The 17,489-nt window shown below is 37.1% G+C and overlaps 1 protein-coding gene across 1 annotated transcript in view; it reads left to right on the forward strand.

The window, feature by feature from the left end:
* Positions 1-17,489, forward strand: part of UHRF2 (ubiquitin like with PHD and ring finger domains 2) — a 99,772-nt gene that overhangs the window by 19,069 nt on the left and 63,214 nt on the right. Inside the window, exons 2-3 of the mRNA XM_080638096.1 lie at positions 4,548-4,790; positions 9,712-9,974. Coding sequence (XP_080494222.1) covers positions 4,548-4,790; positions 9,712-9,974 — 506 coding nt within the window. The remainder of the gene's footprint in view (positions 1-4,547; positions 4,791-9,711; positions 9,975-17,489) is intronic.

Below are 17,489 nucleotides of genomic sequence, written 5' to 3' on the forward strand. Positions count from 1 at the left end.
CATGTATAAACTTGTGAGTGAGAAGTGTCCTTAAATACTTAGTGAATGATTAAGTAAGCATGTAATGTTTCATTCTTTCCTTTAAATACATTGTCCAGGCAAATGTGTTCTCAGGGAATCTTATCTTATTAGTACGTCTATGTAGCAGAATGGCATAAAATTGTGTACATACTTAAATCGGTAACTATTGTTAGGAGCAAGCATACCATAAAGCTGTCCCGGGGGTTGGTCTGAACATATTTTCACAGGTTGCCAGACTCTTTTTGATGAAATATTCTACTTATCTGGGTTGAATATTTAGCTTCTCTTTGGTGTTTGGATTTTTTTTTGTGTTGTATTTTTGGGTAAGAAGTACTGTATTCCAGAATGGATTTAAAATGCTAGTAGTCTGTAGAAAGGAGGGTATTAAACTTTTTATCCTACTGCTTGTTAATATCCAGACATAGTGGTAGGTCCTGAATTTTCTGCATCTGATGCTGCTTTAATAATATACTTTCAAAAGTCATGTTCCAGTCCCTGGCTAACTTGGAACTGATTAGGAGATATTACGGTGTCTGGAGGAACAGATACACTATAAAGTGTTGTGTTGCATTACTGTTATGTTACTGTAGTGTGTGAGGTTATAGACTTACTGGTGAAGATCCCATTGTTATGTTAACATCGGAATAATGTCAGCAATTCAAGAAACAACATTTTACAGTTCTCTTCTTCTCTTGTGGAATGGAGTTCTTTAAGCACTCATTTCTTTACGACTTCGTTATTCCAAGAATTTCACTTGTTGGTGTGGTAATGCTGGGCCCAGGTATTCTTGTAGGTACGTACGTGCATTAGTTCTTGTAAGTCAAATAGCATAGAAACTTGATTTTACTAGTTGAGTTTTTGTGTTTCTCTGATTTATTCCCGGAATCAGGCAGTGTTAACAAAGCCATTGACTCGGTCTAAATTGGTATGGTTGCTAATATTCTGGGAATGTATTTTTTGCTCATGCTATAAACAGGTGTTCTTTCCTGTCACGCTGCCAAACACTACATCCTGCCTTGTTTGAAGTGTGCTTAAGATTATTATCTTTCCTCTGTAACTGTGCTTTCAGACTTAAGTGTGAATCACTAGTTACAGAATAGTCTGTAGTCATAAAATATTCCTGTGAAGAATTCTGATTATTAAAACAAAGGAAAAAACTTTATAACCACTTGGACAGAGAAGAGAATGCTAATTCTTTATAAATTAATACTGTAAAGTAGACAACTTTGTGATCACCAGTTTATTCTGTTGACCATTTAGTTCATATTCGTCAAAGCTGACTTTTTGATTCCTATGCAGGAATAGGTAGTCTATGAATGATGGAGGATCTGTGCATAGTATGTGCATTATTCGAGATGGCCTCTTCTCACACAAGGCTTAACCTAGCTATTTCTTGCCTTCTGAATGTGCTAAATGTAACTATTGGTGGATAGATTACTTTCAAGTGTGGATTTTTTTAATTATTTTTTTTTTATTGCCTCTTTTTCATGTGAATAAGGAGGTTTCAGTTGTGGATCAAATATATAACTTACACTGTAGTCATAACTGACATAGATTGCAAGAACTAGATGTAAGACATTTTTTAGTTGTTAACATTGGTTACCTTGTGGTGGTAGATCATTCAGGCTGTTCAGATTTATGTTGTCACTGAATTGGCTTTTAACTTTAAGCAGCAGTATCTCAAAAGTATTTTTCTTTCAGCCTGCACATAGCATAGCATGTCCTTAGAGAAGAGGAACAATGACAGCATTTCTTTGCTCTCAACTGTCTGTTGCCTACACACCTTCAGTCTACCAGGAGGAGAGATATCCTTTCTCTCTACTGCATTATCTTGCAGAAGATTTCCTCATACTGTACTAATTTCCTCATACCAGTCCTCTAGAAGATTCTAGAAACTGTGCGCTGGAACCTCTGCTACAAGTTATACAACTGGAACATAAAAATGGAACAGAAGTTGTCTCCAATATTACTCAATTTATTAATTGTTTCAGAAGTGGTGTGTTTTGCAGATGTAATGCTGATTGATTGATAGATTGATTTAAAAAAACAACACGTTTTGTAGCAGAAAAATCACTTGGTGGGGAATTGAATCCTCGAAGTGGGTCTGGAGCAGAGCTCAGAAGCAGTTGCTGCTTCAGAAATGTGGATCTCCCCTCTCGGGCCCCCCCCTGCCCCGGCCCATGTATTATTCTAAGGTGATTATTCGTCTTTGGAGTTTATTTGTACTTTGAATCTAAGAATAGCTGTTTTAAAACTTCTTTAATAAACTTAACCCCAAAAATATGGGGAGATTGTGGTGTGAAAAGCCCCCAGATCTCCATTGTCACAGGGCTGGAAAAACAGTTCTGTCCCCTTTGTTAGAGAGTTGTCAAAAGTATAGGAATGTACCATGCAGCGAATGGGAAAGGTAACTTAAACTTGCTTAAGTAGCTTGATACTCAATATGAAGCCGTAGCCTAAATCTATGAGGCAGTGTAGGTAGTCACCTGTAGAATAGCAGTTGGTGGAGACTTCCATTTTAAGACCTGTGTTCATTTAATTGTTAATAGCATCAAAATCTTCAATATGGTTTTATCTGCTGTGTGTTGAACTGGTTTGAAAACAGCTGAACAAAAGTAATTTCTGCAGCTGTAGACCAGACAGCTGGGTCAGCTTCAACTGTACTGAAACAAACTATGTGTACTCCTGCTATATACATCCCTGCTGTGGGTATAGTTGTGGGTATATTGTTGTATATAGCAGATTTTTTTTTTTTTTTTTAACACAGGTCTTAAATTCATGAAAGAGGAGCTGATTAATTTCTTGAGTTGTCAGTTTATGTCCATATCCATCCTCTGCCCTTTAGAGTTGTTTTGAGGAAACAGAGGGGATGAAGGAAGAAATGTACATTCTGCTTCTGTCTATCTTGAGGTCATTTGCATGTTCCAGAAAAGTATATTAGTGGGAAGCTGGAGAATTCCTTCTTTATTTCTTCTGTTCCTTCCTGCTCCCTACTTTTTCTTGTTGTATTGATACTGCCCATAAGCTTATGAAAACAGATCTGTTTGAAAAGATTCCTGGAACAGTGGTGTTGAAAACAGCACCTATTCTGGAAAAAGATCAGGTAATTTTTGGATGCAAAAGTAGTTTGGAAATGGGTGGGAGTTTGTTAGTCATGCATGTTTTTCTCCTACTGCAACGTGAAATAAAATGTAACTAAAGAAATTCTAGTTTTGATATCCCCAAGCAATTTATTATACTTCTAAGTAAATGAAATCTCTGCTTCAGTGATGCTGTAGGTCTGTAAGAGTGTTTTAACTGAGCAAAGCAGCAGTGGTCACTACTCCCTGTGTTTCTTCTTTCCTAGCAACACAACATGTTGTTATATTTGGTGTGAGTTTCTCAGCTCAGTTGTAGGTAAGTGAGATCATTAGGTAAAATAAAGATAGTAACAGGTATCTTAAAGCTATGCAGACTGGTACCCAAAATAATGTTTAGGAGCTGTGTGCTATATATGATTAAAAAGTCTGCTTCTATTTATATTCATGTGTTCTGCAGGATCTGATTGCATCTGGAATATAGCAGAGCCTGATGTACAAAGTTCTTTGAGGGAGTGCTAAACAGTGCATGTTGCCTCAGTTTTATGATAGCTTTTAAATTGACTAGCTAGAAGATTTACTTTCAGAGAATAATCTTGTTTTGATCTTGGGGTAAAGGGCTGAGGAAAGGGGAACCTGGCTAAATCTGGGATAAAAATGTCACTGGGTGCTCTCAATTTAGATTTCGTTTCATATACTTGAAGGCCCAGATGTTGCTCCCTCTAGTACTTTGCACAGTACTTTCAGATCTTACAGTTTTTAAAGTAAATGGAACTTTAGGTGTATGATGTGGGGATTTTTTTGTGTGTCTGTGTGGTTTTTTTGTTGTTTTTTTTCTTTTTTTTTTTCTTTTTTTTTTTTGTTTTTTTTTTTTTTTGTTTTGGTTTTGTTGGTTTTTTTATTATTTATATGTAGATGTTTTATTTAATAAGCAGTTTGCAAAAATTAAGGAAGTACAAGGCCTTCATAAAAAAGAAAAAAAAAAAAGCCTTGCTTTCTAGAAGATTGGGAGAGCAAATTGTGAAATTATGTAACCAAAATGTGCACAATGCAGTGATTGTTAACTTAAAAATTCTCACATCTATTTATAGTTGGTGAGTATGTCATGTAAGCAGCAACGTAGATCCTACCTGTTTTTTTAATTAGAAAAACACTGTGTGCATTACCTTGCATTACCTTGGATGTTGATGTATGATTAAGAGGTCCAAAGTCTATGAAGATACCTGTTTCTAATTTGAAGTCTTTGGGTGATATTCAGTGGATGAAGTCATGGCTGCAGGAAACTGATGAGAGTTTGGTTTTGCATAGACTCAAGACATGAGTTTTATTTGCCTGAAAAAGATGGCTTTCCTCTTCTCGTCTGTACAATTAATGTTTATAAAAGGGAGATTTGGAAACTTTTTCTATCCCTCAGGGTAGAATTTTACAAGTATAACTTTGTTTTGGCAGCTAGAAGATGGACACACTTTGTTTGACTACAATGTTGGACTAAATGACATAGTTCAGCTTTTGATACGTTCTGAATCTGAAGCTCCTACCACGGCTTCTGTGACAGATCAGGATGGAGATGTCAGTCCCTGTGCTGTTTCCAACTACAAGAATAAAGTAAAAAAAACAAATAGTGGGTCACCCAGTCAGCCGTCTACATCATCTCGCTCGTTTCTCATTGATCCTGGCATTGGATTATACAAGGTATGTACAAACTTTAAGATCTGGAAAGTTGCCTCACACTTGTGGGTTTAGTTTTATTGTTAAAAATGTTTATTGTTCTATTAAATAAAAGCATGTATTCTTGTTGCTTGCTTTCATGATCTGACATAATTCCCAATTTAACATAAGTCAGATTGACTTCATTTAAGCTAACTCTTGCAGTGTCATGAAAATGTTTCTCTGCCAGGCTCACTGGTGTTGCAGGTTTCAGGAGCATTCATAAACTCTGATACACATTGTGTTCTCCAAAACATGTTCTCCAAAACATTTGAGTTGCCTGTGTAACAGAAACACTGTTTGTGAACAGAAGAAGCTGCTAATATAAAGTCTGTGGCAAAGTATAGCTTTTCCCCTGCTCACTTTTTTCAAGCTTGCCAAATATTTGTTTAGATACTAATGTTTCAGTGCTGTATTAGAGCTAGATAAACTGGAAATACACAATTTCTTTAAATTGTATGTGATGTAATGATTTCTGTTGTAGTTTTTAGGAATCGTATATGTAATTGATTTTTAGGTTTGTACCTCATTGAAGTTCTCGATATTCATAGACTAGTTTGGGTTGGAAAGGACCTTAAAGATCACTTAACTCTAACTCACTTGGCCTGGGCATGGATATTGTCATGTAGGATTACATCAGAGTAACAGGAATTTAATTTAAACAGAAGATGAACAGTTTCCAGATTGCTAGCTCATTAAGATATTTAGTAGGACGTGTATATATATGTTGTTGTGGTTTAAGCCCAGGCCGTAAATTAGAACCACTCAGTCTACTTCCCCCTGCCATCTTTCTTCCCTCCGCTCCTAGAGGGACAGGAGGAGAATCAAAAGAATGCAACTCCGACGGGTTGAGATAAGAACAGTTTAATAACTAAGGTATAACACAAATCACTACCGCTACCACCAATAATAATAATGATAAAGGAAATAACAAGGAAAGAGAATACAACACCTCACCGACCGATACCTCGCCCCCACCCAGCAGTGAACTAGGCCTTCCGGGGAGGTCTCAGTTCTACATCCTGGGCATGACGTACTGTGGTATGGAATACCTCTTTGGCTAGTTTGGGTCAGGTGTCCTGTCCCTGCTTCCTCTTGGCTTCCCCCCCTTCCCTGGCAGAGCATGAGTCTCACAAAGTCCTTGGTCAGAGTAAACATTCTGAGCAGCAACTGAAAACATTGGCTTTATCAGTATTATCCCCAGGCCGAAAGTCAAAACCACAGCGCTGCACCAGCTATTAAGAAGGATTAAAAATGACTGCTACTGCTAAACCAGGGCAATGTGTGTATATATAGATATATATATTTAGAGAGAGAGAGACAGAATGGTAGCATTTTACCTTGTGTTTGTGTGCTCCTCTTAGTTAAGAAATATCCGTAACAATAATTCTTTTGATGGAAAATGTTCAAAATTGCAGAAAGGGAAAAGGAGCTTGAGGCTAAAGTACATTAATTAGTTTCACTTAGAGCAATGCTGTTGTTCAGATCTGTTACCCTAATGGGAAGCTGTCTGGGTTTCATGTAGACTGTTACTGTTTCAGGTATTGGGACAAGTGGTAAGTTACTTTACTTTCCTGTAGCATTCTGTGCAGTGAGTTTTATTCATTTTCTGAGGAATCAGGGAGTCAAAATACCAGTATCTTGAATATGTAGATACAGTCTTGTGTGTTTCCTTTTTCTGCATCTCAGTTTATTAGTGGGGAAAAATTCCCCAGTTTTTAATTTCTGATGCTTTACAATTAATCACTGAGTGTAAAAGGTAATAGAAGAAGGATGGGGGGCATACTGGGGAGATGGAAGGCCACAAAAGATCAGTTGATCTAAGGAAAAGAGTATTAAAATGTAGATTTTCAAGAATTCTGAAAATTTATCAGGTAGTTTCTTAGCTGTTTCAGGATTAAAACAGAAAATAAGGCAGGGAATGGTGATATTGGTAAACATACTCAAAGAAGCCTATTCTGTTGAGTCAGCTGGAATTTTTTGCGATCTCTAATATTAGGGACCTGACACTTTATCCTTCATTACCTGCGAGTTGTTTACTTTTTCAGCCAACCATATGTTTTTAATTTATATATATATAGAGAGAGAGAGAGGAAAATAAGTGTGCAGCCATTGCATTTTCTGCTACTTGTAGATGACAGTAGGAATATATACAAAATGTCTACTTACAGAATCAGGAAGCTTTGAAGAATATATTTGTAACCAATAATATAACTGAAAAGTAGTAAATTTGTTCAGTAAGTCAATTAAAAAGGCCATAAACTGACTTATGTTAGATAGCTATATAGATGCATGTATTTAATTATTTTGCATTTGCTTGTTTGTCAAACAGTAAGGAATTGTCTAGTTATAGGAAGGTATAGTTCGTTACAATTTTTTTCTATCTAGTGAAGTCCTGTGCCTCACTGGATCTGCATCTAGAGCTAGACTCTACAAGATACCTGCTGCTCCACGTTAGGAATAGTGTAGGCCCATGTGCCCTCTTTTCTGATTTCAGCTACTAAAAGGAAAGGTAGTCAGCATAGAACCTGTAGTTAAAAAAAAAAAAAAAAAAAAAAAAAAGGGTGATAGAGCTGATACTGGGAATAATAGTTAATAATAATTAAATTATTGTTAGATGGTTAAAATAGTGATTTAAACAGAGTTCCTTTGTGTAGTCATATTATGTAAATCAGAATGCTTTAGTTTGTTTTATATTCTGTTTGTACCTGACACCTGATACTTACATCGTCTCTGAAGGACTGGTAGTGTGGGTGGAATTATGTTCAACTCCTGTTCCTTTTTATCGGTGTCTGGTTTAAGAACTTTGGTCCATTCCAAGATGGACTCAGCATATGTGAAGAGCACTGCCTTGTTTAAGCAGGGCAAATTGTCAGTGCCAAAAGGAGAAATAAAAAACAGGTTGCAAGACAGGAGTTGAAGTAACAGTGGTTGAGCGTGCAGTAATGATGTTAGAAAAACAGAAGCTCGTCCAGAAGCATGTGCATGTTTCCTCTTCTGATGCTCACACAGTCTTTATTACCTTCTCATCCAAAAATCTCTGGCTGTAGTAAAGACACTTTAACTGAGAACTCTAAGTAGCTTGGAATAAAAAACCACACAAACTGAATCTGTAATTAAAGCTAGTATTTGTTTAATACTGTTCACATAGAGCTACTAATAACCCAGTTCTTAAACCAGATACCACTAACATCAAATAGTTGTATGATGTTCCTCAGTGGTCTGTGGTAATAATTATTTGCCCTTAATCTTTGTAGGGGTGGGTCTTGTGTAAGTGTGCGCATCAAATTATGGAAGGATACATTGGAGATCAGTGATTAATGGAGTTTGTGCTGATGTTAATTAATTTTAATTTTTTTAACTTTTTTTTTTTCCTTCTGAATCTGATGATGATTTTTGACTTGGCTAGCACTGCTTCTCTGGTGCCTTCATAGCTGGTAGCAATTAGCAGCAGATGGGAGAATGCTTAATAGTGTGTGTCTTGCTCAACTCTGTTTTTTGATAAGACAAAGTAAAGAAGCACTTTGAGCTGCAACCAATTCAAACAGTTAAAGCTGTGAAGGGACGCCTTCATGAGGATTCCTTCTAGAAGTGCTAGAATCCACTGTTTATGTTTGAAACAGATTGATAGAATTAATATGAGGCTGTCCTTTTCAGATTTATTATCTGGCTGTAGCTTTCATCCTGGTAAAAAGCTGTACTTTGAACACTGTAGGTTTGTAAGAATAAAAATAAAAAATACTTATGTTTGTATTTTACATGGGAGGAAAAATAAAGGATTCCATTTTGGAGGATACTTTAAGAAGGTGAAGAATAAAATACTGCTTGTTGGGATAAATTTGTTAGCTCAAGCTGCTGTCAATTGCACTTTCAGATACCTAACTGCTACTTTAATACTAAAAGTTATTGAGCATGCTTTTTTGGCTTGCTCCTGCGAAAATACAGTAAGATTGTTCAGTTATAGAAACTAGCCTTTGAGGTTAGTAACAGTAAATATCTGCCACTATGCTGGTACTTGACAAAGGCTGTATCTTAAACCACATACATAGATTATAAATATATGTATTTTATACTGTTTATGATAGATATTTTCTATGGTATGGCTGTGGAGTAGTTTTGTTGTAGTAATATTTTTATACTTGGTGTACTATTGATGAAGTGTTCTTTAAAACTTACTTTTTTTTCTCTATTATTACAGGAACATCTGCTTAATTAGCTGAAGACTTGAGAAAAGGAAACATGATTTAGAATAGTAAAGTGGTTGGTTGCTTAATACCATTATTGTTAGTAGAGAAGGAAGAAATTCTGGGAGGTTCTTAAGATTTCTTAAATCTTAAGCTTTTCGCTGGTTGTGATAGCAACCCTGTTAGAATTGTTTTCTCACCTTCTCTGCAAGTCTTGAATGGTTAAAATCTTGCAGACCAGAAAGATAGAAGATTAAATAGTAATTCCAAGTTGGAGGTTTGGGAAAGTCTTTAAACTCCTTGGCTGTGAGCTAATACTTTAATGCTGTGTATGCTTATTTTGGCCATAAATAATAATTGGTGAATCAAAAGGAAAGGATAATGAGAGAGATAAGGCAAACTTTGAGGCTTGGCGGAAAAGTTAAAAAAAAAAACAAACCACAAAACAAAAAAACCAAGAAAGAGAAGAAAGCTAGCCTTGCTTTTTAAAATTACATGCGGATTGTACCCATACTAGATTTTAATAAGGGAAGAAATAATAAAATAGTGAAAGTGCAGCATATTCGTGACTGCATGTTACTTGAACTTGATCAAGCTGAACTAGTTACTAGAGTTGATTGTTTTACTGATAAAGTTAAGCAGTAGCATAAGTTGTCTTGTGTAATCCTGATTAAGAAAAAAATAAAATAAGTATATATTCATTATTGAATTTTCCTTTTTAGATAAATGAATTGGTGGATGCCCGTGATGTCAGCATTGGAGCCTGGTTTGAAGCTCATATAGAAAATGTTACCAGAGCAACAAAGGGACATAAGAATGGTAAAGCTCAAGGAAAGAGTGGTAACACTTATAAAAGGACTAATGGAAACTTAAGTCAAGATCATTCTAGAGAAAATGCAAATAATTTGGACAGTACACCATCCACATCTTATTCAGACTGTATGGACACTGGTGAAGAAGCTATTTATCATATCAAGTATGATGAGTAAGTGCTTCTGATAGTATTTTGAGAATATTGTTGAATTCATTGGGAGTGATGGTATTTTTCATGCCAAGTTTTAATTTCTTTGCCTTTATGAAACTTAAAATCCATCCCTCTTATGTAAGGAAAAGAAACTATAGAACTGAATTTTTACTGTGGATTTTGTTTTCTTATTATTTTTTTGACCATTCCCTGTGTACATTCAATTTCTTTCACTGGAGCTGGAGGACAACTCTCATGAGAGCAAATTTTTCTTAATGTATTTGGATCTATTTTATTCAAAGTAAAACAGTTGTGCAGGAAATTGCAGGTTTGCATGTGTAGTAAGGGTTTGTTATAGGTAACTTTGTGACTGAGGGCATGAAATTACTTCTAGAGAGAGAGAGCATTAAGGGTGGGCTGTGGTTTTTTTCTGTTTGTTTGTTTCTGTAGTAAAATCAAATTCCAGGGTCTGTAATATGTAGGTAGGTTTTTTTTAAATAGCATCTGTTCAAGCACTAACTTAAGCTTCAAAATGAATCAAACTTTAAGTTGAGGATTCTTAATTTTGGTACTGAGATTAGTAAAAATATTTTAGTTTGTGCAGCGTAAGATTAAGATAGAAGGATGCAAAGTATATTCAGTATTAACTAAATGGAGATTTAAAAAATGCATTTTTAGAGCAGCTATTTCAACTTCAGTTATTTTATTATGTAACTGTGACTCTGACTTGCATAGAGCGCTTTTTTGTTGCTCTCACTAACAGCAGATACAACTTTATGCGCTCATGAGTTCCGATTCTATATCTGCAACTGCAAGTTTTGGTAATTGGAAATGGATGAAAATGACTTGAACAACTGGTATAGTCAAATGAAAATATCCTGAAATTACATCTGTTGTGGTGTGATTTCAAACCCTGCTTTAGGATTAGCCAATTTTATGACAGTGCAGATATATGTAAGTTAGTCAAGGGAAAACATTTCTGAGAAAAAGCGTTTGTAACTTTGAAATGAAGTTATATTTGTTTTTTGGGTTTTTTGGGTGTGGTTTTTTTTGTTTTGGGGTTTTTGTTTTGTTTTTTGGTGGATATCGTTGGTTTTTGATAAGCTAAAAAGTACAGAAGTAGAGTTTCACAACAGGTCAGCTTTCTTTGCTGTATGAATGCTAAAGAAAAAAGAAGGTTGACCTCTTTATGTGTATTTCAGAACCTAGTGGTTCCCCTTCAGCAGGTGGAGATAGTCTTTTTACTGTAAGATTATGTATAAGATAGAGCAGCTGTATATTCTATAACAAACGAAATTAGGTACAGAAATGCAGTGATGTGAGGTAGTCATTGAAGTCAGTTATTTACCTGATCAGTTTAAGGTATTTGAAGTTGGAGCTTTTGGAAAGAAAAACTACTGGAAGGCTTTCTGGAAAGTGAGATTTGTATGTTTATCAGTGATTGGATTTTTGATGAATGTTACAAATCTTTGAAGGTCTCACTTTTTTCTTGTAATGTTGCCTGACATGCATATTCATATGCCAGGTATGTGTGCATATACCCATAGTGGCTGGAAACAATAATGCTAATAGCAATGTTTATATAGGAGATGCTGGAACTCTGTGCAACCCAATCCCAGGACTAGGTCTTCCATGATCATAGGCTTGGTTCTTGCACTAGAGTCCTCTAGGGCAGGCCTGTCTCACCCCCATGTCTCCAAAACATATCAGCTCCACATCTTGACTCAGATGAAGACCTGAAACTGTTGTTTCCTTAGCTCCCATGGGTATTGACACTGTATTCATAGATCCAGGACTAAGTTATGAGTTATTTGACACCATCCATCTTGGAACTGTGGAGCTGGGAATTTTATCTGAAAGTGAAGCTTCACCTCAGTAGTTTTCTCTTATACTGTGCTTGTCAGAAAGTTTACCTTTGGCCTTAATTGCCTTACTAATTTATACTGGAGCGCACATCTGTCTACTTTGAAGTTTTTAGGGAGTGGTAAAATTCTGTCTAAGCAAGAAGAACTAATTAAGAGTTTCCATCAAAAATGTGTCCAGAAGTTGTGTGTTTATCCTCTGTCCATCAGTTTGAGTAAGGGATAATACTGCTGTAGCCAGTGGTTCTGTGGTCCTGTGACTGTGCCTTGAGGAGTCTCACTCTGTACTGGCTTGCTTGTATGTTCTACATCTGATTCTTTGAAAGTAGTTAGACCAGTATCAACAGATCTGATGTTCATCTGGCTTTAGTTTTCTAGCTGGAAACATTTGACAGTCCCATCAAGTGAAGAACCCCATCAGTCATTAACTCTTTCTCAACAAGTTCACTGTGTTCTCTTAAGAGCAGCTGTTCTTAAAGGTTGAAGGAGGACTTTGTCCTTCCCTTAAGTGAGAAAGCTGGTTTTGAGAGTAGAGCTGCTGGATTTACGTATCACAAGTCCTGTGCACAACTTAGACACATTGTTTTGCAGGTTTGGGTTTGGTAAAACCTGCTTTCCTCTAATCTTGTGAGTTCTGATTCTGTACCTGCAACTGCAAGCTTTTTACTTAAAATGTTGGAGAGTTACAAAGGTGGGCATAGAAATATAAATATTTTATTAAATATTGCAGGAAATAAATGAAAATAGCTTGGACCCTAGTTTGAGTCAGGTGTCCTGTCTCTGCTCCCTCCTGTCTTATTGTGCTCCTCTTCACTGCAGAGCAAAAGTCCTTTATCAGGGCTGCTTAGCCTTGATCAAGTGCTACATAGCAACAACTAAAAGCATCAGTGCGTTGCATTGTTCTTAGATTAAAGCCAAAACACAGCACTGCACCAGCTACTAGGAAGAAAATATAATCTATCCCTGCTGAAACCAGGACACTGGGCAAGAGCTTTGTTACAGTAATTTCAAAGAGTTAACTACCTTGTAGCTAAACAGGACTTTACTCACAGCTGTGACTGCTACAAGTAGAAGGTACTGCATACTCCTCCTTGATTTTGTAGAAAACAGTGTGTTTGAGTTGTTTCTGTTGTGGTTTCCCGCTCCCTCCCCACTCACTGAGCCTGTGTGCCTATCATTTAACTAAATTGGGGACTGTAGTGATAGGACAAGGGGTAATGGGTTTAAACTTAAACAGGGGAGCTTCAGGTTAGATATGAGGAAGAAGTTCTTCATTGTGAGTGTGGTGAGACACTGAACAGGTTGCCCAAAGAAGTGGTAAGTGCTCCATCCTTGGCAGTGTTCAAGGCCAGGTTGGACGGAGTCTTGGGCGACATGGTCTAGTTGTGAGGCATCCCTGCCTATGGCGGAGGGGTTGGAACTAGATGATCTTAAGGTCCTTTCCAGCCCTAACTATTCTATGATTGCTGCAATAGTTTTGAGACACACATATTTCTGCAGAGATGGGTCTGCAGAAAACCTGGTGCCGTTCACAGGAACAGAACTTGTTAGTTCAAGATTAAACTGGAGTAATCCAGTTTTAAATCTTTATTTAAAGATTTAAAAACCTTGTGGTGCTTGTTTAAGAGCTCTGTCTTCATCACTGAGAAAGAGACCATGTATCGGTTTTATCAGTGCTGACCTTCAGTCACTACCAACTTCTGGCATCCAGGCACAGCTGTATAGCTTTTGCCTGGTAGTCCTTCCTCTGCATTCAGAAACTGAATGCAGCCTTTTCTTTGAAGGCAGCATAGCTTACAGTTATGTTCTTATTTCTATCACTGTCATCTTCGCCCACTTCTGCCACTTTATTCTTTTACTTCCATTTCACATTTGCATTTGTTTGTATCACAAATAGCCGTTGAAGTCAAGAGTGTGTTATACACTCTTGTACAACGAGAGTGCTATTGTATGTTTATTTCTTCTGCTCTGAGCAACTGACTTTTAGTACAGAAGTGATCCTGCCTTTAACAGAAGAAATCTGAGTCCTTATTTGAAAGAACTCATGAGGAATGCAACACATGCTTAGGTCCTGAAGTTAACGAAGATAATTGTATGTAGAGTCTCTACCACAGCATGCTTCATAACTTCTAAATCAGGAGCAGGCCCTTTCAGTAGCTTAATATAGCACCATAAGGACATGTCTTACAGTGCTGTGTTATATGAAAGTTTGCTCTTTCCCTTTGACTTACTGTATTTCATATTTGTTTCTTGTACAGCACTGGATACAGGCAGGTTATTTTCAGGGAGACAGTTCTCTCACTCTGTCTTAATGGTTAGCTCCTTCCTGAAGTAGTGGAAAGACATAGACTTACAAACAAGTGCTGTCTTTTCCTTCCTTTTCCTGTTTAAGTAATCTGTAATGAAGGCCTTCCACTTAAGCAGGCTCTCAGTGGTAGTCATAGGATGGCTGGATGCTTCTGTAGCCTGGGAAGTGTCAGTATGCCTGCCTGTATGCAAGTATAGATTTAGTATACTCAAGTAAGGGTAACATTTTTTTCCAGGGCCATTTTGTTTGGCTGATGATACCCCTTTCAGGTTTTAAATTGGTCAACAGAAAAGTTCAGATTAAACCTTGAGCTAATACCTGTATGATGGATCACAAAGTATGCTCTTTGTGGTCATTTATTCTAGGAGACCAGACACTTTAGCAAGAGGGGTCATCAGAAGCGTCGTTTAACTATTAGGTAAGTTAAATAAGATTCCATAAGATTTATTTTGGGAACTAGTTTATGTTTTGACTTCAGTTTCAACCTACTTCTGATTTTGGTTGTAACGTTAGTTTTCTTATAGCTTTTCATAAGTTGAATGGAATAGGCATCATTAAGCTTGCTTCAGATGGCCCTTATGTTTCTTTGTGCTACTAGATGGAAGATCAAAGGATACAGCAATATTGGAGATGGTCTCAGTGAATGTTGGTAATTTGAAGATCTGTTGCGAGACTGCTAAGGCAGAGATTAAATTGCAATATACTTTCAACTGTGACATTATTAAAGAATGCCACCATTCTGGATGTCTATAAAATATTACTACCTATTACTTTTGTTTAGAAACTATGCTGTGCTTGGATACAGTTCTACAAACGTTACTGTGTAATGAAGAAATTGCAAAGCCAGTCTGTCTAAACTGTGGGTGTGGGAAGCTACTGACTGTGCCCGTAAACTGATGTGTAGGTAGTTAGGAGGGGTATTGAAGAGCAACTAGTTTCTCTGAGTTACTGTTTCTATGTGCATATTCATCATTTATCTATCCTAAAGCCTGTATGATGTTGGAGTTTTGAAGTTCAGTAGAATCAACGGCTGTTTTGTGCAGACAAAACATTCAACTTTGAATGGGTGAACGTGGTTGCGTATGTGCTGGCAGGACAGGCATGATCTCAAATATGGCATTCACACTTGTGAGTGTGCTGACCCTTGTTTCTTGTGGAGAGATCTGTTATGTAGTTGGTCCTAGTCATGCATTTGTGTGCACTCCCTGTGCCAAAAATACGTGGTGGGAGGAATGGCAAGAAGAGAATGTTTACAAATCTGTGCCTGTTACAGAGGCAGTTTTATTTATAGAATAAACGTGAGTAATACATTTCTAAGAAATAAAATTGTTGGTGGTTAGGCCATTTCATTCTTCAGCATGAAGTATTAAGAACAGCATTAGTTTTCCTCAGTATCTAATAAGATGTCCATTCTTACTGGTTCTGTTCCTTAAGTTGCTGGTGCTGTTGTATCTAAACAGTGTTGTTGATGTACTGTATATACTTTTATCAAATATTACTGTGGTCCTCAAGAAAAAAATGACTGTGCTGAACTTTGTAGAACCATTTAAGCCATTCCTTACCCCAACCTGCTTTGAAGGTAGAAGAATGTAAGGATATGCCATTACCATAACTGTAAGGCTCAGTCAGGATGCGTCTCATCAACCAGTTAGTCTTCCATAAGTTGTGTATAATGCTGTAAAAATAAAAATTATTATGGAAAAAGCCACATTAATTTTAGACCCTTGCATTGCAGGGGGAGTCCAGAAAAAGATGAGTGCATATGGTAGCTTGCCATTACAGGGGACTGATCTCAGTCATCTGGGACACCTGTTGGCTCCTGTGTTCTTGAGTGTAAATTGAACCTATTCAGTTGTACCTTTCTGTTAGTGGTAGCTTTTATTTTGAGATGGAAGGCTGGCTGTTGGACACTGTTAAAATACATTGGCCCATCAACTCGATACTCCTGCATTTTCATTTCAGTTTCTGCATCTGCCTGAGAAGCATTTGTAAGATTTGCTGTCTTTTTTACCGTTTTAAGCTTACTTGCTTCTGCTTCTGAAGTGTTTGAGTCATGTAAGGGACATAGGTGGCTCCTGCTAGCTGAAAGAGCCACAAAAATAAGAACTTTGGCAACTTGTAGGAGCAATGCAAGATTAAAAAAACAGTTTAGGAGGAAAAAAGTTGGGAGGGATAGTACCTGGAAAACTTTTTTTTTTGGTTCATTCTTCAGATCTCATCCTGCTTAGACAGAAAATATTTATTCTGTCTTATTTCACATTGTAGGAACTTTGAGAAGTCTTTCAGGACAGGAGGAGAAGTACCTTTAAATACCAGGGTAGTTCTTATTGTCAGGATTGCTTCTTTTTTTTTACTTAAACCTTTTTCTTATACATCTGTTATTTGGGACTAAGCAGAGTTACAGACAGTAAGAGAAGTTCACCTGTTAAGTGTTGTGAGGAGAAACAGTTCCCAATGAAGGCTAAAGATGTTACTGATCCCCCTTTTAATAAGGGAAGGAGACAAAAAAACTGTAAGGCATTTTGTTAGACACAGTCTGTCACTCTGCAGTGCTCTGTCCTGCTGTAGCCATTATCCTTACGAGGCTGGGATTTAAGAGAATGTATCTGAGAGTTCATATAGGTGGCACTGTTGATAAATTGATTTTGGACACTAAAAGACATTATGGGCCATTTTCAGGTCAGGTGGCCACTGCTGCTTCTTCTTACCTTACTTCGCAACTGTGCACATCTAATAGTGAAGTTGCACTGAATTCAGTGGTTGTGTGGCTGCATAGTGAAGTGTTCTTGCTTCTTTGTGTATTTAATACCTAATGTTCACTCAGTGAATATTACAGGGGTTTATGTCACTGATCCAGTCAAATTAATTTGGCCAGTGGCTGCATAGTGAGGGTAGAACAAGGGCAAAAATCACTCCTTCTTTGAGAGGTAGCTGCTTTGGGCAGTGTTAGTGAAAGCATGTGATGTGAACAGTTCTGTCTTCTGTGAATAAATACCAATACACTCCCTTGCACACAATGTATTCCTCAAATACTACTTGAAAACGTGTTTAACTGAAATATTTGACTTTTTTCTTTATTAAAAAAAAAAAAAGGCACATAAAATTGTGCATATGGGGAGGGTGTATGCTGTCAAATTCCTGGGAGTAGTCTCAGCAGATGAAGTGAGGAGACTGGAGAGTGATTTGTTTTGAAGTATGGTAAGTTAGTAGCTAGAAACATGAAGAAATGTTATGAGCCACAGGCCATAGCTTCATTATGGCGCCTATTCTGTTCATGTTGACCACATTCGAAGAGGAATAAGAAGGGTGTTGTCTGCCCAGTAGAATCTTCTCCTAGGACAATCTTTACCTAAGGAAAACAAGATT

Source organism: Psittacula echo (assembly GCF_963264785.1).
Source record: "Psittacula echo genome assembly, chromosome: Z".
NCBI lineage: Eukaryota > Metazoa > Chordata > Aves > Psittaciformes > Psittacidae > Psittacula > Psittacula echo.